This window comes from Elgaria multicarinata, chromosome 3 (assembly GCF_023053635.1).
Source record: "Elgaria multicarinata webbii isolate HBS135686 ecotype San Diego chromosome 3, rElgMul1.1.pri, whole genome shotgun sequence".
Taxonomy (NCBI): Eukaryota; Metazoa; Chordata; class Lepidosauria; order Squamata; family Anguidae; genus Elgaria; species Elgaria multicarinata.
The window spans coordinates 154,555,324-154,582,084 of NC_086173.1; the positions used below are offsets into that span (position 1 = coordinate 154,555,324).

General features: G+C 45.6%; 2 protein-coding genes across 2 annotated transcripts; both read right to left on the reverse strand.

Moving 5' to 3' along the window:
- Positions 1 to 6,495: 6,495 nt before the first annotated feature.
- On the reverse strand, positions 6,496 to 10,146 carry LOC134396100 (zinc finger protein 160-like). The gene is made up of 2 exons (XM_063122456.1): positions 7,374 to 10,146; positions 6,496 to 6,759 (listed from the first exon to the last, which is right to left on the reverse strand). Exon 1 carries the CDS (start codon positions 9,785 to 9,787, stop codon positions 8,189 to 8,191), a length of 1,599 nt encoding a protein of 532 aa, XP_062978526.1. The 5' UTR covers positions 9,788 to 10,146; the 3' UTR covers positions 6,496 to 6,759; positions 7,374 to 8,188.
- On the reverse strand, positions 9,853 to 19,450 carry LOC134395589 (zinc finger protein 621-like). The gene is made up of 6 exons (XM_063121750.1): positions 19,404 to 19,450; positions 17,915 to 17,997; positions 16,947 to 17,073; positions 13,349 to 13,456; positions 10,027 to 10,149; positions 9,853 to 9,866 (listed from the first exon to the last, which is right to left on the reverse strand). The coding sequence occupies exons 2-6, from the start codon at positions 17,936 to 17,938 to the stop codon at positions 9,853 to 9,855; spliced, it is 396 nt and encodes a 131-aa protein (XP_062977820.1). The 5' UTR covers positions 17,939 to 17,997; positions 19,404 to 19,450.
- Between the last annotated feature and the right edge of the window lie 7,311 nt (positions 19,451 to 26,761).

Below are 26,761 nucleotides of genomic sequence, written 5' to 3' on the forward strand. Positions count from 1 at the left end.
CTGCAAGCTAATAGAAGGCAGGGAAGGGGTGCAGAGCGCAGTCTTGTGTGCCTGTTATGGGCCCATTGCATCATGGGTGATGTAGTTTTCCCAATGGCCGCTGCAATTGCAAACGGCTTTGGGAGAACTACACACACACACACACACACACCCAACAAGCTACTAGGCTGACTCCGGGCCGACATGGTCTTCCTGTGAGAAGGGAGTGAACTATTGCATTGCTCTGCTGACGGGCCGCTTTAGGCCTTGTGCTCACGTGCTTTTCCCACTCTGCAGCTCTGGGGCTTGCTAGGCCTGGGCGCATGGGGCCCTCGTTCCCCCTCCCCATCTATTCCCCAGAGCCCTAAGTGTTCTTTTGTACCTGTTACAAGTCCGGGAGGGGGGGGGGGAACCTTTCTTCTTGGTGGACCCCTTCTTTCGGTGGGCTCCCCAGGAACATAAAGTCAGGTTGCTTACCTGTAACTGTAGTTCTTCGAGTGGTCATCAGTGCATCACACTGATGGGCTCTGCACCTGCGCAGAGCTTCATTCGGGAAACTTCCATAGCCTAGAGTTTTGGGGGGAACCCCATCCCTTCTGCGTATATCCCTAGGGCAGCGGTTCTCAACCTGTGGGTCGGGACCCCTTTGGGGGTCGAATAACCCTTTCACAGGGGTCGCCTAAGACCATCGGAAAACACATCTTTCCGATGGTTTAGGAAACTGTATTGACTGAACTATGGCATGTATCATCTTTTGTATTATTAAAGCTATTGTTATGTATTATTTTCATTAGCAAACCATCCCATGACAATGGATCGTGTAGAGAAGAACGAAAATAATTTTATGGTTGGGGGTCACCACAACATGAGGAACTGTATTAAAGGGTCGCGGCATTAGGGAGGTTGAGAACCACTGCCCTAGGGGTTCCCGCTGTTAGGGAATAGGTCCTTGTCCCTGTATTCTTGGCGTTCAGAACCACCCAAGACAAAATGGCGTCCAGACCAAGTAGGAGGCAAAACACGTTTATTTCAGCTGCAGCTGGGTGCAACTGAGGTCTGACCCTAAAATGGCAGAGAACAGAAGCTTATATACAGTTCTAGCCCCCCTGACTTGATGACGGTGGTCGTATAGCTTAAGGAGGGACTATACATTCACCTGTGTGGTATTTCCTGTTTGGCAACATTCCAACAACATTCCAGAGGGGGAGATACAGATCAGAGGAGAGATACGTTTCAGCGGAAAAATACAGCTTTTAAGCTCTTACACCGCCCACCTCTTCAGTTCCTAAGTGACCGACATTGTGGCCAACTCAGTACTAAGAGGAAATCTTATTTTACAACATATATTGATACACACCAGTGGGGAAGGAGGGTGGGTCGTGTGAATGCACAGATGACCACTCGAAGAACTACAGTTACAGGTAAGCAACCTGACTTTCTTCTTCGTGGTCTCTGTGCATCACACTGATGGGCGACTAGCAAGCTAACTATTATTATTATTATTTATTTATATAGCACCATCAATGTACATGGTGCTGTACAGAGTAAAACAATAAAATAGCAAGACCCTGCCGCATAGGCTTACATTCTAATAAAATCATAATAAAAGAATAAGGAGGGGAAGAGAATGCACCAAACAGGCACAGGGTAGAGTAAAACTAACAGTATAAAAGTCAGAACAAAATCAAGTTTTAAAAGCTTTAGGAAAAAGAAAAGTTTTTAGCTGAGCTTTAAAAGCTGCGATTGAACTTGTAGTTCTCAAATGTTCTGGAAGAGCATTCCAGGCGTAAGGGGCAGCGGAAGAAAATGGACGAAGCCGAGCAAGGGAAGGAGAGACCCTTGGGCAGGTGAGAAACATGGCATCAGAGGAGCGAAGAGCACGAGCGGGGCAATAGTGTGAGATGAGAGAGGAAAGATAGGAAGGAGCTAGACAGTGAAAAGCTTTGTAGGTCAACAGGAGAAGTTTATATTGGATTCTGAGGTGAATTGGAAGCCAATGAAGAGATTTCAGAAGTGGAGTAACATGGTCAGAGTGGCGAGCCAAGAAGATGATTTTAGCAGTAGAGTGGTGAACAGAAACCAATGAACTGATGTGAGAAGAAGGAAGGCCAGTGAGAAGAAGGTTGCAGTAGTCCAACCGAGAAATAACCAATGCATGAACAAGAGTCTTGGCAGAAGAGACAGACAAAAATGATCAAATCCTGGCAATATTATACAGTAAAAAACGACAGGATTTAGCTAACATACCTTGGAGGTGGGTTGGTGTCTTTAGCGAAGAATTTCTGAGAAGACCGCTCCACCAAAGGTGCAGTCCTGTCTGGCACGCACGTCGAGACGATAATGCTTTATAAATGTAGAGGGTTTGGCCCATGTAGCTGCTCTACAGAGAGTTGGAAGTGAGATTCCCTTCCCAAAAGCTACTGATGTGGCAACTGCCCTCGTCGAATGTGCCTTGACCTGTGATGGAATAGGTAACTTTTCGATTTGATATGCCAATTTAATGGTATCAACGACCCAGGTGGCGAGTCTTTGAGCCGAAATTGCTGAACCCTTAGACTTTCCTCCATAAGACACAAACAGGCGGGGTGTGGTCCTAATGGATTCTGTTCTCGCTTTATAAAAAGCCAGTGCCCTGCGAACATCCAGTGAATGTAACGTGCATTCTAGTGGTGTCGACGGCGCTGGAAAAAAGGATGGAAGGATAATGTCCTGTCCTAGATGAAAATCTGATATCATCTTTGGAAGAAAGGTGACGTCAGGGTGGAGAACTGCCTTGTCCTTATGAAACACCAAATAAGGTGAATCTATTCTTAGGGCTGTTAGTTCTCCTGCCCTTCTTGCTGACGTAACTGCCACCAAGAAAGCTAGTTTGAGAGACAAAAGTCAAGTCAACAGTTGCCAGTGGTTCAAAGGGGGCCTTAGTGAGGGCATGAAGAACCACCGACAAACTCCAAGCAGGGATTATGGAGCGTGACAGTCCAGACGTATTACGCAGACCCTTCAAGAAACTCTTTACAAGTGGGTGTGAGGACAGAGGATATATATTCCTATGGCCTTGATATGCTGCAGTTGCTGCTAAATAGACCCTCAGGGATGTTAGTTTAAGTCCAGATTGATGTAAGGAGTATAGAAATTGTAGCACTTCAGATACGGAGGCTGTTAGAGGTTCAAATTCTAGATTTCGCGCAAACAGCGAGAATCTCTTCCACTTTGCCAAGTAAGAACGGCGTGTAGCCGGCTTTCTGGACTCATTTATGATTTGTTGTATTGGTTCCAGTAAGCAGCTGAGGTCTAGGGCATGATCCTCCACACTGTTAATCGCAATGTTTGGACATTCGGGTGTCTGATTTAGCCTTGATGTGTCGTTAGAAGATCTGGTAGTTGAGGAAGTTTGTAGAACAGACTGTCAGAGAGAAGTAGCTTGGTGAACCATGGTTGGCGCGGCCACCAAAGGGCTATAAGGATGCAGTCTGTATTGTCTTCCTCTACCTTTGTCAGGACTCTGGTTATGAGTGGAATTGGGGGGAGGGGGAAGATAAAATAGAGTTCTCTTTTAAATTGGGATTATTTAAGCTACAAGGGCCAGAGGCCACCAAAATGGCTCTCATTATACCAAGATGAGGTAACTTATGCTACATTTGGAAGTTGCTGTTCTGTTTTGCACAATATGGACTATGGCCAGTGTGGGTATCAGAATGCGGTTCCTTCTAAAATATCGCAGTATTTCCTAACATGTGCAGCTGAAGTTGCGCTACAAAGCATCCACCAGAGGGCACTGTCCCATTCAAGCATAAGAGCACTGAGAGGAGAAGTTTTCAACTGCAGACCATGTGGTCAGCAATTCCAACCACATGGTCACCTGTCCCCGCCCATGTAATGCAGCCCAATACAATCACACAAAAGAAGCATGAAGCACAAAACCCCGGTACAGCAATGTGTTTCCCCCTTAATGTAGAGACACCCTTGGTCTATAGGTAAAAATGAGGTGAAAAGAGTGAGCTGTACCACAAGACTGTAGGCGGGGGATATAATTTTTTAATGTTCCTACATGTCCAAAAATAAGTTCTATGAAAATAATTAACACATGAGGGCGATAATGGTTATAATCCAGACCATATCTCATACACACATTTTTCAATTATTTTTAACTTAAAAATGTTCAGGTAGGCTTTAAAAAACACCACCACCATCAGAAAGGTGATCCCACAACCTGCAATCAGAAATGCTACAACCCATTCTATCATCTCATTCCAACCTCAGTATGTTGAAAGTACTGTACCTGGATATTTTTAGTAAAAGAATATTCAGGCTAAAAAGCTTATCCTCTGCTAATGATCTGATAGTCTCAAGGGTGCTACCAGATTTACTTGGCCACAATTAGAACATTCAATCTTTTGAGTTTTGCTTCTTCCTTATCTAACAATTATAGAATCATTTTATTGTTTCTCTGAAGGCTTTACATTTTGTGTGCCGGCAACTTGAAGTACTGTGGAAGGTTTCATCATATGGAGTAAGCCAGTTCACATGTAACGGCAATCGTGGTTTAATTAACCCACGAATTGCTGAAACCTAATGGGAGCAAGTGAGCGTGCTGCCTCCGCCGTGCTTGCCACTTCTTTCAATTAACAAGTTATGATCTGCCTCGTTCATAAGTTATTATCATGACATCTGAACCTGGACACTCTGGGTTATTTAAGGGTTAAACAATCCAGAGTTAACCCATGGTTTGTTGTTAACTCTGGCTTGCAACACAGCCTGTGGCTTCTGCACGGATAAATAAACAAGGCTGCCGATGCTACACATTATGCTAATAGCATGAATGCAATTTCAGCAGACTGGGGTGGGGAGACATTTTCATTGGGACCATGGCAGGCAGGTGAAGGGTTAAACTCTCCCTTCCCACCTCCTGTTACTCAGCCCCCCCTGCGGCTGTCATTTACATTTTTTAAAAAAATTGGCATGTTAATTATATAAATGCAGTTAACACTGTAAGGGATGGGTGAATGGAACTGGGGCTGGTCTGTCTTTTAACGTGTTAATTTTATTATTATGGTTCATAGGAAGAGGGAGATAAGAGGCCCAGCTGCATGGGGGAGAATGGTGAAGCCAGGAACCGCCTGAGGCATGTCCGCTTGGCCTTGAGAGACATTAACATCTCAGGCGGAGGTGTGAAAGATCTACATATGAAAAGCCAAGGGGAGGGGGGAAGGAGTTGGAGAAAAGAAACTATAAAATATACTTTGTGGGGGGAGTTCAGCGCTGCTGGCTGACTCCAAGGCTGGGTGATGTATGAACCGTAGTTTTAGTTTTCTGGCTTGCTTTTTCTGGGTTCTTATATATATGCATGTTTTAATAGTTTTAGTTGCTAATCCCATGTAACCTACCCATTTCCTGAAATAAATGGTCTTAAACCTCCAAATTGTGAGCTGTGAGCGTTCTTTCCGGGGATCTGTGCTAAATCCAGTCCAAGGGCCGGCTTTTGCTGGTGCGTGCTTCCTTTACAAACACCACATCTAGTTTGACTCTGAGTCTATGAAATAATGTGATTTACATTGGCTTAAGTTGGCTTAGGTGAGTGGCTCCTATCTTCCCCGCCCCCAAATGCATTCAAGAGCAACTCCAGACCTCATCCCCAAAGGCTTTTGTCGTTTTTATGCTTTTGATGGTTTTAGATTTTTATATTTGTTTTTAATGTTCACTGTTTTAAACCTTTGTAAACCGCTCAGAGAGCTTCGGCTATGGGGGCGGTATATAAATGTAATAAATAAATAAATGAAAAAATTAATTAGTTTTATGCATTTGATTTATATTGTATTGTTGCATTAATGTTGTTCCCTGCCTCAATCCAAAGGGAGAGGCAAGGAAGAAATACATTATTATTATTATTATTATTATTATTATTTTGGGTAAATTTGACCAGACCTATATTCAGGGCTACGTTAAGACATGCTGAAACCCTAAGCCATGTCAAGATTCAGAGGCCCATATCATAAAAAATAAAGAGAAAAAAGTGTATTACGTTGTAATAGGAAGGTTAATGAAAGGGAACCACCCAGCGTTAGGGGGTGGTTATAGTGAAACAGTGTTAGATAACTTTCTCTGAAGACGTTTTAAAAAGGACTAATAAATTAAATTGATTTTAACTTCTTTTATTTTATGCATTTTTTATTCCTTTTTATTATTATTTCCACAAGTTATAACAAGAAAAAGGTAAAGGAAGCTTACAACCTTGCAAACATAAGGACTCAAACGAGCCATGAATTTAGAATTCCACTATATTCTCAATAAACTTGTTTGCAGAGCCTTTATATCTTCTTAAATAAGTCAATTGTATCATATGCACCATGTCCCAGACCTTCTGGAACCAATCTTCATTAGTCGAGATCTTGATCTTCTTCCAGAAAGAAACTATCACTATTTTACTAACTGTTAAAAAACCCCTCCAAATCACAGATTAAATTTAAGTCAATTACATAGCCAAATAAAACATACAGTGGATCCATTGGTGTCATATGTCCTGTCATTTCATAAATATTTTGCAAAATTATTTCCCAGTTGTTGTTTTTAAAGGACAAAACTAAAATACATGAACAAGGTCAGCTTTTACTTCATTTATATGGGGTAAGAACTTCTTTTAAACTGGCTCTACTTTTCTCTTATTGCCTCAATACTAAATGCTGCATTGCCACAGTTTCTCTATATAAGGCAACTCTGTTGCAAGTCACACCAGATTTTTCAACATACTTAAGCCAAAGTGATTTCATTTTAGTTATTTTACATCTTAGTTATCTCCAACCAGGGCCGGTGCTACCATAGAGGCCACTCAGGCGGACACCTAGATTGCCAAGCTAAGACGGGCGCTGGGCACAGTGCAGCACTCACATGTGAGCCAGGCTGGTCTGAGGATTCAGCTGGGCCTGGGTGGTTGAGATGGCACCCCGCGCCCGCCCAGCCGAAGCCAGGGACGCTGGGGTGGGGCAGCTCCACGTTTGGACTTCCAGAACACACCCGGAAGAGAGAGAGAATGTATGGGTGCATGGGGTCTTTAAGTGAATGCATGTGTTCATGCGTGTGTTTGTTTGGAGCGAGTGATGCTGAGTGTGTGTGTGTGTGCACGTGTGTGAGTTGCTGGGGGGGGGATGATTTGGAGGTGATATTCCTATTAAATAATGTATTTTAGACCCATAGACATTCCTTTCCAATTTGTTTGCTATAATTGGCGTGACGTATTTCTTGCCCTTTAAAATAAATTTAGCCGTTTCAAGTTTTGTGCTTCTTATTTTTTCCAGGAAACATATGTTCTTAAAAATCAAAGTTGGCATTTTGTGGGGGGGGGGGTGCGTGGGGGAGGTAAAAGTAGCTCACCTTGCGTATGGTGCAAAATGATCTGGCACCGGCCCTGTCTCCAACATATTTAGAGGCCCTTCATAATATGAGGCCCTAAGCTGTGGCTAACTTGGCTTGTTCCTAAATCCGGCACTGCCGATATTGCTTGCTTATGGGATTGCTAGAGAGTCTTTATCTTCTTTTGGTTCTTACAGAGTCAAGCAGATGCTTAAAAAACACACTTTATTCTAAGCGGTTGGATATGGCTACAATTTCACAGATGTCCTATTCCTGTTGGTATTCTTTATAGAAGATGTCATTTGGTACTCTGTGGTCTCCTTAAGAAAACCATTCACAACATTATGCTTTCAGTGTATACCCTCTGCCTTCCTGGAAGGGAGATTTGATAATACACCAGTCCGTCAAAGATTTTGTATTTCTGGGTCTGGGGAGATTGACAACATTTCCCACCATTTACTAAGATGTTCCCGCTATGACCATCCTAGACATAAATGTCTTATTATTCTCTGGTCCCTGTTGAAGACACTTCTTAGATAAGATAGGTGTTCTTCTTTCTGTCACTGATATTTTTACTACTGTCCAAGTAGCAAAATTTGCCTTGACAGCAAGGAAAATATGTGCCAAATCTCAAAAGGCTCGGGGGGGGGGGATTTTTCTGTTGGATGCCTGTATATATAAATATGTGGTTAGACTGGTTTCCCCCCCTCTTTTTATGTATGGCAAAAACTGTAAGCCACATCAGCACTCCTAGCCTTTCTTAACTTTGCTTTCCACCCATCATAAATTTTAATAGCCACCAGTAATGTATGATCTGTGCAAATATGCTGCCCCTTCAGAATGACCTCTTTTAAGGCTTCCCATCTCAAGTATGGGTTTTCTGATGTGCAATTAGCTGTACTTTCTGAATGAAGGTCTTCCTACAGTCAGGACATCTACATTTTTTCCCCTTTCGGTGTATGCTCTTATGTTTAAGAAGGGCAGACCTCTGCATGAAGCTTCTCCCACAATTTGAGTACTGATACGGTTTCTTTCCCAAGTGAATTTTTCTGTGTGCTGTAAGACCTGAACTGTTGTTAAAGCTTTTCCCACAAGACAAACAGTGAAATGGTTTCTCTCCTGTGTGCGTTCTTTTATGTACTGTGAGGGTGGAGTTATGCCTGAAACTTTTCCCACAGTTTGAGCACTGGTATGGCTTCTCTTCAGAGTGGATTCTTTTATGTGATTTAAGATGTGCATTCCCAGTGAAGCTTTTCCCACATTCTAAGCATTTATATGGGCTCTCTCCTGTGTGAATTCTCTGGTGTTTATGAAGGCGTGAAACATGGCTGAAGCTTTTCCCACATTCTGAACAGTCATAGGAGATCTCTCCCGGATGGGATCTCTCATGCTCAATAAAGTGTGATCTTTGGCTGAAGCATTTTCCGCAGTGGGAACATTTATAGGGTTTCTCTCCAGTGTGGACTCTCACATGTTGAACAAGGTTTGCCCTTTCACTGAAACTCTTCTCACAGTGGAGGCATTTGTAGGGTTTTTCTCCTGTATGGGTTCTCTCATGTCGGATAAGTTTGGATTTCTGTATAAAGCTTTTCCCACACTCTAAGCAAACATAAGGTCTCTCTCCTGTATGAATCCTTTCATGAATCATCAGTAATGACCTGCGATCAAAGCTTTTTCCACAACGCAAGCATCTAAATGGTTTCTCGTCAGTATGTTTTCTTTTATGTATCTGAAGTGCTGAGTTTTTGCTAAAGCTTTTCCCACAGTCCGAACACTTATATTTATGCATTCTCAAATGATTAATAAGGCACCATTTCTGACTTAAACATTTGCTGCACTCTGGGCATTTATATGGTTTTTCTCCTCGGTGGGTTCTCTTATGTGTAATAAGGCTTGAGCTACAACGAAAGTTTTTCCTACAGAATGAGCACTGGTAAGGTTTCTCGCCGGTGTGGATCCTTCTGTGTGATTTGAGATCTGAGCTATTTCTGAAGCTTTTCCCACAATCGGAACACTTATGCAGTTTCTCTCCATGGGTTTTCTTGTGCCTGTGAAAGTTTGCTGCACAATTGAAGCTCCTCCCACAATCCGAGCATTCATAGGGTTTCTCTCCTGTGTGTGTTCTCTTGTGAACCGCAAAGTGCTCTTTCAATCTGAATCCTTTCCCACACTCTGAGCATTTGAAGGGTCTGTCTTCTTTGTGGATTTTTTCATGCCTAACAACATGGCTTTTGCTCCGGAACCTCTTCCCGCAATAGGAACACGCGTGTGGCTTCTCGCCAGTGTGGATTGTTCTGTGGGCTTGAAGGTCTCGGTTCTGTATGAAGCTCCTTCCACAATCCGAGCATTTATAGGGTCTCTCTCCTGTGTGAATTCTCTTGTGTGAAAGAAGGTTCGACGGTGAACTGAAACTTCTCCCACAGTCCGAGCATGTGTGTGGCTTCTCTCCTGTGTGGGATCGCATGTGTATAGCGAGGTAAGTGTTATTACAGAAGGTTTTGCCGCAGACTGAGCATTTTTCTGATTTTGCTATTCCATTGGTTCTGTTAGGGGGTTTAGAAACGGAGTTCCTCTCTGAATTCCTATTTCTGTGGCTTCGCTCCTGGACGACGCCTTTCCCACTAGCCACTGCTTTACGGACTCGCTTCCCAGGATGCTTTCTTTGCTGTGTCTCCACTCCATGCCGAGTCCTTGAGTTCTCACCATTTTCCTGACAATTGATGATGCTTCCTCGGGCTCTTGGCAACCACGTGTCCTTTTGCTTCCCCAGTGCAGAAGTTTCTGACTGAAGAAGGTTCTCGTCATTCTCATCCGCTTGCTCATCTCCTGTTGGAAGGAAACAGAAAATCAAGAAATCAGTATAGTGATACACATTTTAAAAGGAGCCACATATTATTGGAGCCAGTGCAGAGCAGTGGTTAAAATGTCAGATGAGGAGCATGCAGAAACACTGAGCCTGTTCAGAAGACACCTTAAACCATGGTTTTAACTATGGTGGTTAAGCCAGAAAGCCAGGCTGTGTTCAGAAGACACCTTAAACCATGGCTTTAACCATGGTGGTTAAGCCAGAAAGCCAGGCTGTGTTCAGAAGACACCTTAAACCATGGCTTTAAGCAAAATTTGCCTTGACAGCAAGGAAAATATGTGCCAGATCTCAAAAAGCTCAGTGTGTGTGTGTTTCTGTTGGGTATGTGTATGCCTGTATATATAAATATGTGGTTGGACTGGGTTTTTTTCTTTTTATGTATATTGTGGCCTAAAGCTCCAAGCCATAAATGTCGTGGTCGTTGTCCTCTTCCTCTATGAAATAAGATCACCTTGCATTTTTCTCCCTGCTAAAATCCCACAAGGCTCTAAAGAACTGAGAAAGCTGTGCTACCCTCAGTTTTGCTACTCCATTGGTTCTGTTAGGGCAGCCTTCCTCAACCTGGGGCGCTCCAGATGTGTTGGACTGCACCTCCCAGAATGCCCCAGCCAGCTGGGGCATTCTGGGAGTTGTAGTCCAACACATCTGGAGCGCCCCAGGTTGAGGAAGGCTGTGTTAGGGGGTTTAGAAACAGGGTTCCTCTCTGAATTCCTATTTCTGTGGTTTCACTCTTGGACAACGCCTTTCCCACCAGCCACTGCTTTATGGACTCGCTTCCCAGGATGCTTTCTTTTCTGTGTCTCCACTCCATGCCAAGTCCTTGAGTTCTCACCATTTTCCTGACGACTGATTTAACTACGGTGAATAAGGCTTTTTGCTTTATTCACCATGGTTAAAGCTGTGTTTAAGGTGTCTTCTGAACACAGCCTGGCTTTTTGGCTAAACCACCATGGTTAAAGCCATGGTTTAAGGTGTCTTCTGAATGGGACCTCTGTGTGGTTGTGGGCCAGCTCTCAGCCTAATCTACTCTACAGGGTTGTTGTGAAGGTTAAAAAAAATCTCAGACCTAGGGGTGGGCAGAAGGCAGATCTCTGGGTGATTTATGGTAGCTCATCAAGAATTTCTGACTCGCAATTACTTAACAACAGCAACAACAAAACAACTTCCTCCTTCCTCCCACTTGCCCTAAATGATACAGCAGAAATGAAGAAAGTTTAGCGTAGCCAGCAGTGAAATTATATGTGGATGAACTGTGAGCTCCATTCAGTTCTGGTAAAATTCCTGGGCTCGGTATTCTTTAATTCTAAGTGTTTGTCTTTTGCACCAGCCTACAGTTAGTTGATCTTGTGGTTTCAATAACAAACTAAATAGATCCCACAAGCTTGAAGTTTGCCCACCCCTACCATACCCCACCTTGCACTCCCGGGAGGAAAGATGAGCTAATTCATAGACAACGGAAATTGCTCATTTAATTTATTTTGCAGAATTATTATTAGAGAATGTTTTATGTCTGTTTTACAAAGTTTGATTCAGTTCAGTTCACTTTATTTTTACCTTGCTTTCCTACAAAAAGTGTAGCAGTGGTTAGAGTTTGGATTGGTACCGCATTCAAATCTCCACTCACCCATGTGTGGTGTAGTGGTTAGAGTGTTGGACTGGGAGTCGGGAGATCTGGGTTCTAGTCACCACTCGGCCATGGAAACCCACTGGGTGACTTTGGGCCGGCCACAGACTCTCAGCCCAACCTACCTCACAAGGTTGTTGTTGGGAGGATAAAATGGAGAGGAGGAGGATTATGTATACCGCCTTGGGTTTCTTGGAGGAAAAAAGGCAGGATATAAATGTAATAAATAAATAAATTAAGTTCATTGGGTGTTCCTGGGACAGTCACTATATCTCAGCCTAACCTACCTCACAGGGTTGTTGTGAAGATAAAATGGGGGGTAGAAAACTATGTTGTTCTATAGAGAAAGGACAGGATAAAAATGGAATAAAGAATTAATTAAAACAATTAAAGCACGCAAGGATTACCAACAAATCATCCAAAATTACGAAGTCAGGCATTAAAATAACCAAAGCTTTAAAGACAGCAGCAGTGAGTTTACATTCTACTCTAGAAAGTTGCCTGGAATGAAGTGGTCTTCACTGATCATCTAAAAGCAAATAAAGGGCCTGTTCAGACGACACGCTAAGCCATGGTGAGGCCGCTAACCCTTTTGCAGCAAATGGTTAGTGAGCGTGTTTAAATCGTGGTTATGGTTCACATGACATGCTATACCGCAAGGTTTAGCTCAATATGTTTTTTAACCATCATGACTTAGCGTGACGTCTGAACAGGGTTAGTATGGGGGCATGGCAGATCCCCACACTCAGGGAGTCTCATTATCTTGGCACCACCACTAAAAAAAAAGCCCTGTCTCACAAGTGGGTGGGATGGAGATGAAAGCTAAAAAGGGTCAGTGGAGAAATATTAGAGAAGAAATTAATCCCATATGTTGACTATCAAGGATACTGTTATAAGGATACTGTTGTCTTTATGCTTTTTATGTTTTTAAACTTTGTATACTTGTTTTTAATGTTTACTGGTTTTAACTTTTGTAAACCGCCCAGAGAGCTTCAGCTTTAACCATGGTGAATAAGGCCTTTTGCTTTATTCACCAGGGTTAAAGCCGTGGCTTAAGGTGTCTTCTGAACACAGCCCGGCTTTCTGGCTTAACTACTGTGGTTAAAGCCATGGGTTTTTAAAATTATCTTCTGAAAGCGGCCTCTCTGAGTTTAAGACAGCCATAAAAACAAGTCTCTTCCGGCGGGCCCACCCAGATGAATTTTAAACCTAAGAATTTTAAGATGTTGTGACTGTTATTTTAATATTGTATTGGTTTCATATGCTTGTTTAACCAGTTTGATGTATTATATTGTATTTAATGTTGTTCCCCACCTCGATCCAGAGGGAGAAGCAGGTAAGAAATTAATTATTATTATTATTTGATGCCAAGGGAGCTAGAGCTTCAATATCCTGCGTGGTTATCTGCCCCTCCCTGTGACCAGCAGAAGGAGAACACACGGCACAAAAGGAGCCAAAGAACCTGTGCTTTTGCAGACAAGGCCCCCAGGGGTGACGACGGCCTCCTTGCAAGCTGTGCTCTTGGAATGCCTCACCTGAACCTGGCAGGATTGCCGTTTCGCTGTATTCTGGCTGATCAGGTCCCCACAGCACTTCCCCCCTCTCCAAGCAGGAGATCAGGTCTGGTTTTAAAGGAGAGGATCCTGTTGCAGGGAGGAAAGAAATAGGAAGAACAGAGGAAGGGCATAAGGAAGCTGCCTTCTACTGAGTCAGACCCCTTGGTCCGTTGGGCCCCATACTGTCAACACTGGCTGGTAGCAGCTGTCTAGGTTTCAGGGCGGATTCTTTCCTAGCCCTACCGGGGAGCTATCTTCATGGCAGGGATTGGCGCCACCTCCCTCTCAAATCCTGCACTTTCCCTCTCCCAGAATGGCATCCGATTGGCACCGCCTCCCTCTCAAATCCTGCACTTTCCCTCTCCCAGAATGGCATCCGATTGGCACCGCCTCCCTCTCAAATCCTGCACTTTCCCTCTCCCAGAATGGCATCCGATTGGCACCGCCTCCCTCTCAAATCCTGCACTTTCCCTCTCCCAGAATGGCATCCGATTGGCACCGCCTCCCTCTCAAATCCTGCGCTTTCCCTCTCCCAAAATGGCGTCTGATTGGCACCGCCTCCCTCTCAAATCCTGCGCTTTCCCTCTCCCAGAATGGCGTCTGATTGGCACCGCCTCCCTCTCAAATCCTGCGCTTTCCCTCTCCCAGAATGGCGTCTGATTGGCACTGTCTCCCTCTCAAACCCTGCGCTTTCCCTCTCCCAGAATGGCGTCTGATTGGCACTGTCTCCCTCTCAAACCCTGCGCTTTCCCTCTCCCAGAATGGCGTCTGATTGGCACCGCCTCCCTCTCAAATCCTGCGCTTTCCCTCTCCCAGAATGGCGTCTGATTGGCACCGCCTCCCTCTCAAATCCTGCGCTTTCCCTCTCCCAGAATGGCGTCTGATTGGCACTGTCTCCCTCTCAAACCCTGCGCTTTCCCTCTCCCAGAATGGCGTCTGATTGGCACCGCCTCCCTCTCAAATCCTGCGCTTTCCCTCTCCCAGAATGGCGTCTGATTGGCACTGTCTCCCTCTCAAATCCTGCGCTTTCCCTCTCCCAGAATGGCGTCTGATTGGCACCGCCTCCCTCTCAAATCCTGCGCTTTCCCTCTCCCAGAATGGCGTCTGATTGGCACTGTCTCCCTCTCAAACCCTGCGCTTTCCCTCTCCCAGAATGGCGTCTGATTGGCACCGCCTCCCTCTCAAATCCTGCGCTTTCCCTCTCCCAGAATGGCGTCTGATTGGCACCGCCTCCCTCTCAAATCCTGCGCTTTCCCTCTCCCAGAATGGCGTCTGATTGGCACTGTCTCCCTCTCAAACCCTGCGCTTTCCCTCTCCCAGAATGGCGTCTGATTGGCACTGTCTCCCTCTCAAACCCTGCGCTTTCCCTCTCCCAGAATGGCGTCTGATTGGCACTGTCTCCCTCTCAAATCCTGCGCTTTCCCTCTCCCAGAATGGCGTCTGATTGGCACTGTCTCCCTCTCAAACCCTGCGCTTTCCCTCTCCCAGAATGGCGTCTGATTGGCACTGTCTCCCTCTCAAACCCTGCGCTTTCCCTCTCCCAGAATGGCGTCTGATTGGCACCGCCTCCCTCTCAAATCCTGCACTTTCCCTCTCCCAGAATGGCATCCGATTGGCACCGCCTCCCTCTCAAATCCTGCGCTTTCCCTCTCCCAAAATGGCGTCTGATTGGCACCGCCTCCCTCTCAAATCCTGCGCTTTCCCTCTCCCAGAATGGCGTCTGATTGGCACCGCCTCCCTCTCAAATCCTGCGCTTTCCCTCTCCCAGAATGGCGTCTGATTGGCACTGTCTCCCTCTCAAACCCTGCGCTTTCCCTCTCCCAGAATGGCGTCTGATTGGCACTGTCTCCCTCTCAAACCCTGCGCTTTCCCTCTCCCAGAATGGCGTCTGATTGGCACTGTCTCCCTCTCAAACCCTGCGCTTTCCCTCTCCCAGAATGGCGTCTGATTGGCACTGTCTCCCTCTCAAACCCTGCGCTTTCCCTCTCCCAGAATGGCGTCTGATTGGCACTGTCTCCCTCTCAAACCCTGCGCTTTCCCTCTCCCAGAATGGCGTCTGATTGGCACTGTCTCCCTCTCAAACCCTGCGCTTTCCCTCTCCCAGAATGGCGTCTGATTGGCACTGTCTCCCTCTCAAACCCTGCACTTTCCCTCTCCCAGAATGGCGTCGGGTAATCCCAACGCTGAGGAGGAAGTGTAAGGTTTCTGTGTGGCCATCTGGGTACCAGAGCCGCCCCACCCTCTTCCTGGGGGAAGATGACCAATTGCCAGTCGCCTTCCACCAGGCACCGCCCCCGGATTTGCCCCGGAGTAATGTCAGACAGTGGAAGGGCCGTATTGACATCACGGATTGAAAAAGTCAGGGTAAACCCCCGACTTTTTCAAACCACAGCATTGCGGGAAAGCCCTGTGGTGGCTGCAAAGCTGCGCCTGCATCATCTAACTGACGCAGCGTGGATCCACAGCCCCCTGGAGATGCCAGGGATTGAACCTCGGACCCTCTAGAGAGCGAGGAAGAATATTCCGATTTTGACATGTTGCTGGAGAAAGAAAAAATAGATTGTGTCTGGTCCAAGTTCTTTTCTGCGGCTTGGAAAAAGGGGGGAGCTTTTTCAGGTCCCATTTCTGCTGGGATGTGGATGGCCCAGAAACCTCAGCATGAGAGGATGGGGCCCCAGGGCTAGCAGAGGCTTCTCTGGAAGCAGCCACTGGGGAATAGAACCAGAGCGGTGTTGGGTGACTTTGAGGCCATCTAGTTCCACCCCTTGCTCAGTGCAGGAAATCCAGAGCTTTCCCCAGAGATGCTGCCATGTTTCCAAGCCCTCCCGCCAAGATGTGAGTCAATAAAGAGGTCCGCCTGTGTAGTCCACAAAGCTTTATTCAGCAAATAAAGGACCTTTTCTTCTGCAGCCCCCAGGACAACCATCTGCCAGAGATGCTTTAGGGTGGATTCCTGCGTTGAGCAGGGGGTTGGACTCAATGGTCTTATAGGCCCCTTCCAACTCTGCTATTCCATGTTTCTATGAAATAAATCTCTCTTCACACCTGAAGGGAGTGCGACTGCTAAGAAATATCCTCTAAGCTTAATTAGCCTAACAAAACAAGGCAGTCGCCTTTCATCTAAAATGGACAGTTTCCTGTAGTACCAGCAAGCTCTTTACTTCAGGGAGGGTCTTTGAGGAGCAGCCTCTGGCGAGTGGCTACCCCGAGGGACCGCCTCCCACCTTCCCTTGACTCCTGCAGCGGACTCTGGGATCTGTCAATTCCGATGTCCGCTCCCCCTCCAACAACGGCTAAGTTCCTGGGTGTGGGGAGGAGAACAGCCTCTGCGCCTTCAGCATCCTGTCTAAGAAGCTCCTAGGAAGATTCATCCTTGACTTCTGAAGAGTCTTGGAGAACCTCCTGCCCCACTTCCTGCCCAGGCTGACATACTTCTGGTCTTGCTTCTTCTCCAGACTTCGAGTCCATTCAGCACCCCCAAATCCCTTCCCCTGCACTATGGAGAACAGGCCTGATCCTGACAATTATGCATACAACAGCATCGCCATCTACCCGATAAGAAGAACGTTATGTTTACCCAGGGATGCCACGTTCTCGTAGCTCTTCAGCATGACATCTCTGTACACAGCTCTTTGGGTCGGGTCCAGCAATGCCCATTCTGCTTTCGTGAAATACACAGCCACGTCCTCAAAGTTCACTGGCTTCTAAAAGAGGAAGAAAACTGTTTAAGTAGCTGCACGAAGGGCAGGGATCTTGAGTGGCACCATGTTGGAGACCCTAGCTTTAAAATTTAGTAGAACAGAAATAAGAGCAGTCGTAAAATAACATTATTTGTTAAAAACAGACCACATACACAACGGTCCCTATAGCTTCCTATGGATGCAATCCTATGCATCGTTAGACAGCTAGCATTGACTACTTTTGTGCCTGAACATACACAGGATGGCTACTAGCCCTGATGGTTGTGTGCTATCTCTAGTATTCGAGGCAACAAGCCTGTGTGCACCAGTTGCTGGGGAACATGGGTGGGAGGGTGCTGTTGCACCTTGTCCTGCTTGTTTATCCCTGGCTGATGGTTGGTTGGCCACTGTGTGAACAGAGTGCTGGACTAGATGGACCTTTGGTCTGATCCAGCAGGGCACTTATAGAATCATAGAATCATAGAATAGCAGAGTTGGAAGGGGCCTACAAGGCCATCGAGTCCAACCCCCTGCTCAATGCAGGAATCCACCCTAAAGCATCCCTGACAGATGCTTGTCCAGCTGCCTCTTCTTATGTTCTCTTCTTATGTTCTTAGGATTGTAACCTGTCAATTATAGGCCAAGATAAAAAGCTGGGTCTTTAGAGCCCCCTTGAAGGACTGTAATGATGAGGGCTGTACCACATGAGCGCCCGCCTAAACATTTGGATTGGCTCAGGGTGTAGTGATCGAACAGGCAGCTTTGGTACCTCTGAGCAGTGCAAACCGGGAAAAATGGGCCATGTTACTTCCACTCACCATCTTGCTATAAGTCCCACTGGCAACTCCTTAAACAATTCTCTTACCTGATTTGGCTCCAGTGCAGACATACTTCTTCCTCTGATACCATGGAATAATCTGGCAGCCAGAAGGGAAGACAATGAACTTCCTGCGAGGGTAAGAAATACAATAAGAGAACATTCTGGCACCCTAATTTAGCCCACACTGGGTGGTGTAGTGGTTAGAGCAGCCTTCCTCAACCGGGGGCGCTCCAGATGTGTTGGACTGCATCTCCCAGAATGCCCCAGCCAGCTGGCTGGGGCATTCTGGGAGTTGTAGTCCAACACATCTGGAGCTCCCCAGGTTGAGGAAGGCTGGGTTAGAGTGTTAGGCTGGGAGATCAGAGTTCTAGTCTCCACTCAGCTATGGAAGCTCACTGGGTGACTTTGGGCCAGTCACAGACACTCACAGGGTTGTTGTTGTGAGGATAAAATGGAGAGGAGGTCCTTGGACGGGAAAAGGTGGGTTATAAATGAAATAAATAAATAATAATTGCAGCTAGACCAGTTCAAGCCTTGGTTGTCTGTTTTTCGAAAACTGATGTGTGGAGATTAAAAACATATGACGAGCCCTGCTGGATCCATCAAGGCTCCATCTAGTCCAGCATTCTGTCCACACAGGGGCCAACCAGGGACCCAAAAGCAGGGCATGAGTGCAACAGCACCCTCCCACCTATGTTCTCCAGCAACTGGGGTACATAGGCATACCGCCTTGAGCGTGTCTCTACACGAACGATTTATTGCCCGCTCACTGGATGCAGCATCCTTAAGGCAGCAGGTTGGGAAAAGCTCTTTTGACTCATGAAGGGTGTAATAATAATAGAAATAGTCAAGGATGCATTCTCTCAGGCTACCAGTGGAGGCAATAAAGCACACTACACACCGTGGTAAAGGAAGTACTGGAAGGCTGAATTAAAAAGGTTGCTGTTAAAAAGATAAGAGACTAGAGACAGGACAAAAGGTACAATCCAATATATATTTGGACAGGGGGTGGTGGAGGGGGGGGCGGAGGAAACTCCTACAACTCCCAGCATGTCTGGCTGTGGAATGCTGGGAGTTCTAGGACTCTCCCCTCCCCCCCCCGCGTCCCAACATGCATAGGATTGCGCCCTAAATCAGTAATGCATATGTTAAGTGGGGGGTTGGACTCGATGGCCTTATAGGCCCCTTCCAACTCTACTATTCTATGATTCTAAGAGCCAGATTGGTACAGAAATGCACAGATTCTCTATGGAACCGGGCCAAGAAGACATGCAGTGAAATGTACTAAAGGTGGGCGTGAGGTGGGTGCAGGGACAGATGGGGGAAGGCACCCAGGAGAGGGTCGCACCCACCCACCCACCTCCGCTGGGGGATGCCCAGACAGGCGGAGAGGACGGTCACTAAGGGCCCCTTCAGTGCAGGAGGGACGTGGTGCAAGGAGCAGCTCCTCCTCCTCCTCCGCCCCCCTCCCATCCAGCCCCCAATGCTTCCTAGCCCCACCCACTAGCGGACCCCAAGGAAGGCGAGCTCAAACCGTTGTGGCGACTCGTCCAGATGCAAGCCAGTCTAGAGGCGCTCGGCGAACCTCCCTGTCCCTGGCCAAAGGCAACGGAGCATGCGCAAGTGGCCGCGAGCATGCTCAGTCGCACACATTGAAGCCTTTTCTTTGCCCTCACTTAGAATCACAACCTCGCACACGCACCCTCCCGCATTCGATATAGATCATAGAATTATAGAATAGCAGAGTTGGAAGGCGCCTACAAGGCCATGGAGTCCAACCCCCTGCTCAATGCAGGAATCCACCCTAAAGCATCCCCGACAGATGCTTGTCCAGCTGCCTCTTGAAGGCCTCTAGTGTGGGAGAGCCCACCACCTCCCTAGGTCACTGGTTCCACTGCCGTACTGCTCTAACAGTCAGGAAGTTTTTCCTGATGTACAGCTGGAATCTGGCTTCCTTTAACTTGAGCCTGTTATTCCGTGTCCTGCACTCTGGGAGGTTCGAGAAGAGATCCTGGCCCTCCTCTGTGTGATTGTGGACAAGGCCAGGGCAGGGAGGGTCCTCTGCGTCAGTCTGCCAAAATCAGTCTGACAACTGTTACCCAGAGGACCTTCTCTTCTGCTGCTCCTAGACTGTGCAATGGCCTGCCGGAGGAGACTTGTCAGCTTGACAGTCTTTTAGCATTCAAGAAAGCTATAAAGACTGATCTATTCCAGCAGGCCTACCCAGTGGAATTTTAGGATATTTTTTTAGGATGTTTTAATAATGAATACTATGTTTTTAATTCAGTGTTATGTATTTTATATTTATTGTTATTCCCCGCCTCGATCCAAACGGAGAGGCGGGTAAGAAATCTTCTATTATTTTTATTATTATTGGGCGAGCAGAAGAACTAAGATTATGCAGAGTGACGCGCTACACCGCTATAAATCTAAAATGTGTGAAAAGGGGGCAGGGCGTGTTTTTCTATGTGTGATACGTGTGTGTTTGTGTATGTCTGGTGTGTGTCTATAGATGTACATGTGTGCGAGTTTATATTTTGTGAACCGCCCAGAGAACTTGGGCTATTGGGCAGTATAAAAATGTAATAAATAAATAAAATGTATGTGTGTATCTATGTATACATGTATGTCTACATGTGTGCATGTGTATAAATGTGTGCCTGCATAAACCTCAAAAAAACCAAGATTATGGCAACCAGCTTGATTGATAACTGGCAAATAGAGGGAGAAAACGTGGAGGCAGTGACAGACTTTGTATTTCTGGGCGCAAAGATTACTGCAGACGCTGACTGCAGCCAGGAAATCAGAAGACGTTTACTTCTTGGGAGGAGAGCAATGACAAATCTTGATAAAATAGTTAAGAGCAGAGACACCACACTGAGAACAAAGGTCCGCATAATTAAAGCAATGGTATTCCCCGTAGTAACCTATGGCTGCGAGAGCTGGACCATAAGGAAAGCTGAGTGAAGGAAGATAGATGCTTTTGAACTGTGGTGTTGGAGGAAAATTCTGAGAGTGCCTTGGACTGCAAGAAGATCAAACCAGTCCATACTCCGGGAAATAAAGCCAGACTGCTCACTTGAGGGAATGGTATTAAAGGCAAAACTGAAGTACTTTGGCCACATAATGAGAAGACAGGATACCCTGGAGAAGAGGCTGATGCTAGGGAAAGTGGAAGGCAAAAGGAAGAGGGGCCGACCGAGGGCAAGATGGATGGATGATATTCTGGAGGTGACAGGCTTGACCTTGGGGGAGCTAGGGGTGGCGACGGCCGACAGAAAGCTCTGGCGTGGGCTGGTCCATGAAGTCACGAAGAGTCGGAAGCGACTGAACGAATAAACAACAACAATCAAATCTTCCATTTTTGGGCAAGGTGATTGAGAGGGCAGTTGCCTTCCAACTCCAAGCAGTTTTGGATGATACAGATTTTCTAGACCCATTTCAAACCGGCTTTAGGGCGGGATATGGAGTTGAGACAGCTACGGTCGCCTTAGTGATCTACGCCTGAGTACTGACAGGGGGAGAGTGTCCCTGCTGGTACTTTTGGACCTTTCAGCAGCTTTCAATATCATTGACTACGGTATCCTTCTGGAACGCCTGAGGGGTTTGGGAATCGGGAGCACTGTGCTGCAGTGGTTCCGGTCCTACCTCTCAGGTAGGTTCCAGATGGTGATGCTTGGGGATAGTTGCTCCTCAAAACAAATAAACAACAATGTATATGCCTATACTGTATGTGTGTGTATCTATATATGTGTATGTATACACGTACATGTATTTATACATTTGTGTGTATGTATTTGTGTTACTGTATATATGTGTAGGGGTGGTGTTTGTGTGTGTATAATGAACACTCTGGAACAACAAATGTTAATCTGGCACTGATGATTTTGCTAACAAAGGACTACTACAAACTGCAGATCGCTAATTTGAACTGGTCTGAATGAGGGTTTTGGGGAGACCTACAAGAAGACCCCCTAAAAGACCCCAGACTCATATTTAAGACGACCGCATACTTATATTCCAGACTCCAGACCCCTGGGCAAGACGACCCTGAAATTGTGGTTCTATGCTAATTAGTGTTATGACATTATAACACTTTGCAGGACTGGCTTTGAAAGGTGTGTGTGTGGGGGATTGAAAAGTGTTTGCGTCCCCCACCCACCCACCCCGGTGGTATAGCAGTGAGCCCAGCTACCTTCCAAGCAGTTGGCCCAGCTTCAATTTTCAGCCAGCGCTAACAAAAAAATAACAGCAAAGAGCAGTAGACCTGACAAAGGCAGAGCATGCTCAGTATCTACCATTTGAGGTAGCTGCCCTAACTTACTATCAAACATTATCTGGGAGGACAAGGCGCCAATGAGAACAGGGCTTGGGTACTTATCATAGCTATATACTTCATGTATGCTGCTTTTCTGAGAACAGGTGTGGTGTAGTGGCTAAAGTGGGGGACTGGGAGCTTGGGAGATCCAGGTTCTAGTCCCCACTTGGCCGTTAAGCTCACTGGGTGACTTTGGGCCAGTCACGGACATTCAGCCCAACCTACCTCACAGGGTTGTTGTTGTGAGAATAAAATGGAGAGGAGGAGGAGGATTATGTATGCCGCCTTGGGTTCCTTGGAGGCAAAAAGGCGGGATATAAATGCAATAATAAAAATATACAAGGGCGATTTCATCAGGTGCAGCCTTTTTAGGCACAAGTGCTGAACACGCTCATGTAAATTCACTTGTGAGTACTGGAATAAAGGGATGGTGGTTGCTATTATAGATTTTAAAAAATTAACCATTTACCTATTATTAAACAATTTTTGGATATAACAGAGGAAGGGCAGTGTTAAACTTTGACAAGGAAGACCGTGATTCAAATCCCAGCTCAGCCACAAAACTCCTTGGGGGATTTTAGACCAATTGTTAGCTCTCAGGCTAGCCTACCTCACAGGGTTGTTGTGAGGATAGAAGTAACTGCAGCATATACACTGCCCCAAATTCCAAACAAGAAGGTTTTAATAAAAATTAAGTATTTGTGCAGTGCCATCAATATATAGGCTATCTTACAGAATTTCTTAGGCTAAATAAATAAATATGAAGGTCCCTGCCACCATGGAGCATTCAACAGAAACATCAGAGGGTTGGAAGGATATGGGAAAATGCAGTGACCGGTGCTTAAAATATTGTTACTGTGCGAAATGAGGATTAGGAGACTATGGCCCCATTCAGACAACACGCTAAACCATGCTGCTTAAGCACAAAATGGTTAACGGAATGCATTAAGGTTAATACATTCAGTTAACCATTTTGTGGTTAAGCGGCATGGTTTAGCGTGTTGTCTGAATGGGCCCTATGTTAAGCAAAATGAACTTGGGAAAGGTAGTTTTTGAGGAAGGATTTGAAGGGGGAGAGAGAGATGGTGCTACATACATGCTTATGTGTATAATACAACTGATCAACCTTACAGGGTGGTTGTAAGGATTTCTGAGATAATGTATGTAAAGTGGGTTGAAAACCCTTGCAGTTGTTCCCAACCTTTCCCATCATCTGCCAGCACAGCCAACAGTCAGGGGATGATGGGTAGTTGTAATCCAGCAACAGCCAGGAACCCAACAATGGAAATCACTGCTTGTCTAAAGTGCAATATATAGGCGTTGGTATTAGAATTATAGAAATACAGAGGAGAAATCTTTAACAAGTTTAATAAAAATTGTCAATAGAAAAAAAACCTCTTAATGCTCTATATTACAAATCAGCCCACAGAATTCAGACTACACTGTCACCAAAGCTGCTCTTTGCATCTTGGAAGACATATTTTAATACAATTCTAGACAGGTTTAGATTAAGGAATGGATAAATGCAGAAAGAACATATATTACAAAAGAAATGAATGCGACAGGAATCCTGATATCCTTGAAGTGCTGTAGCAGAGACAGAAGAATCATGCAAGAATAATATGGTAAAATATGCATAAAAAATGCCATAGTCCATACCCATAATTCCCCCAACCTACAAAAGGTTTAGCACTTTGATAAACCATTTAGTTATTGAAGTGTCAGTGGTTTCATAGAACACAGAGCGTATGTGGGTGATATAAATGAACTTGCAGCAATAAAAGTAAAAGATATATATGCATGCTTGTGGATGTCGTAAAATGAGGATTGCATACTGCTTTGTTTCATGATTTAATATTGTATTAAGGCTAGTTAACACTCTGTTCCTAAATGTGGGTGCAAACCATCTAATTCCTTCTGCCGACAGAAGGTTTCTGAGACTGGATTAAGAATGGGTGTGATTTTCAGAGCTCTTCCTGTCAATCATGCAACCCCCACACACATCCTAATCTGCTCTGGGGGACCGTCTGGAGTGGATTTCGAGGATGTGGTGGCTGGAGAAATACAGAGAAGAGGGGAAATCACTGGAAATTGTATCCCAGCCCAATCTGCTGACAAACTTTCCATCAGAAACTGGAATTAATTACATTCCACCCTTTACTTGCATGTAAAGGCTGGTTCATACATTGTCCACTTTGGTATACAGAAAGGGCTTTCACACAGGAGGTAGGATACCATACAGATGATGATCACACACGCTTGCATATTGTACATGTGATGTAGGTTTGCTGGAAAACTGCAATCACATTCCAGTGTACAACCATGTGCGATCATCACATGTCACTCTCTACGTGTGAGTTGGTTTCTCCTGTGCAGAAGCACTGCTTGAGGAGAAATGTGGGGTGTACAAAACGGCTTGAAGATACAGTTCACAGCAGATAGCAGGTGTGGGGCAAAACAGTGGTGTTAGACTGTACCACTTCAGAGGGCAAGAGGAGGAAGGCTCTCCCACACTAGAGGCCTTCAAGAGGCAGCTGGACAAGCATCTGTCGGGGATGCTTTAGGGTGGATTCCTGCATTGAGCAGGGGGTTGGACTCGATGGCCTTGTAGGCCCCCTCCAACTCTGATATTCTAGGATTCTATGATTCTATGATTGCCTGCTCAGATGTTTCCCTCATGAAAAATTCCTTCCATGCAAAAAAAATCAAATATCAAGGAAATGGAAGGACAGAATTATTCTTAAGTCCCTGAACGTCTTGTTTTTTGTGCACAGGGAACTTTGTAATTTGGAAGAGCATTCAACTGCATGATTGCCCTCAATTACAGGCTTCAAGTGCTCTTAATGTTGGGTCTTTAATATTGTATTTTAATATTGTGACCCGTTGAGAGATTTTAAGAACATAAAATCATAAGAACAGCCATGATGGATCAGACCATCAGGGTCCATCTAGTCCAGCATTCTGTTCACACAGTGGCCAACCAGCTGTCGGCCAGGGCCCAGAAAAGCAGGACACAATGAAACAGTACCCTCCCACCCATGTTCCCCAGCAACTCGTGAATACAGGCTATCTGCCTCTGATACTAGAGGTAGCACATAGCCATCAGGGCTAGTAGCCATTGATAGCCCTCTCCTCCAGGAATTTACCCACTCCCCTTTTAAAGCCATCCAAATTGGTGGCCATCACAATAGCTTGTGGTAGCGAATTCTGTAGTTTAACTATGCGCTGTGTGAAGAAGTCCTTCCTTTGATCTGTCCTAAATCTCCCACCAATCAATTTCATGGGATGACCCCATTGGGTTCTGGTATTACGGGAGAGAGAGAAAAATGTCTCCCTATTCCACATTCTCCACACCATGCATTAATTTTGTACACCTCTAACATTTTATTATAGTCAGCAGTATATAAATGCCGCAAATATTTAAGTGGTACAAACTAGGAGCACTTTTACCCTTTCATCTACTGCAGAGATTGGAAACCTTTAGGCCATCCAGAAATTGTTGGATTACAACTCCAACCATCTCTGGCCACCAGCCATGCTCTGTGGAGCTGATGGGAGTTGGAATCCGCAGCATTTGGAAGGCCTAATCTGGAAAAATTTGCAAGGAGGTAAAAGGAAAATACATTCTCTTGTTTTCTTTTTAAAGCTAAACACACCTAGATTAATTTAGATATAATCACAAACGCCTTCTCTCAATTTGAAGGTAGATTATCCCACAAATGCACTTCCGGAAATAAGCTAGGAACGATCCACAAATGTCCAGTTTAGAGGTTTAGCAATTTCGTTTCATCTTATATGGATATCCTGACCACTGATAATGACTATAAAATAATCCTGTTCAGGCCACACATTAAGCCACAGTGGTTAAGCATTTTGAGTTAAACGTGTGAACTATTCCTAACCATGGTGGCTACATAACCATGGTTTAAACACACTCACTGTTTGCTACAAAAGCATTAGTGGCCTAACCGTGGCTTTGCGCGTCATCTGAACAGGCCCAACACAGACATACTTTGCCTGATCCTATCAAGAGTTAGGTCTAGAATCAGCAGACTCGTGTACTTAATTTCATTGGGTTGGGACTACTTTCTCAGGTAAGCTTCCCCAGCTGGGAGTGCTGAGAGCACATTTGGTGGGCGCCAGGTTGAAGAAAGCTGTTGCTAGGCTTCTCGGAATGGACTTCCTGGCAGATGGCAAGGTCTGGGTCCCAAGAGATGCTTTTTCATTGGCTGGAGGAGGATGTGAGTTGTAGTCTTAACTTATCTGGAGGGCACCAGACTGGGGAAGTCTGTTATAATCTTGCCCACCCCTCATTCGAGGATGGTTCCTCTGATGGATGGTAAAACTTGGGCCTCCAAGTGAAGCTTTTATCACAGCCCAGGGGGCTGTCTCTCTGCCCTATATAACCCGTGGTGGCTGCACAGTGGTGCTGCGTAGGTGACACAATGCAGCCCCCAACATGCAGCCTCCACAGGGCTTTCCCCCAAGGGAACGTGCAGCCAAAACGGTGCCATAAAGGCGAACCATTAAGTGCATTATACCAGTGTGAGTATAATGAGTATATTATACCTGGG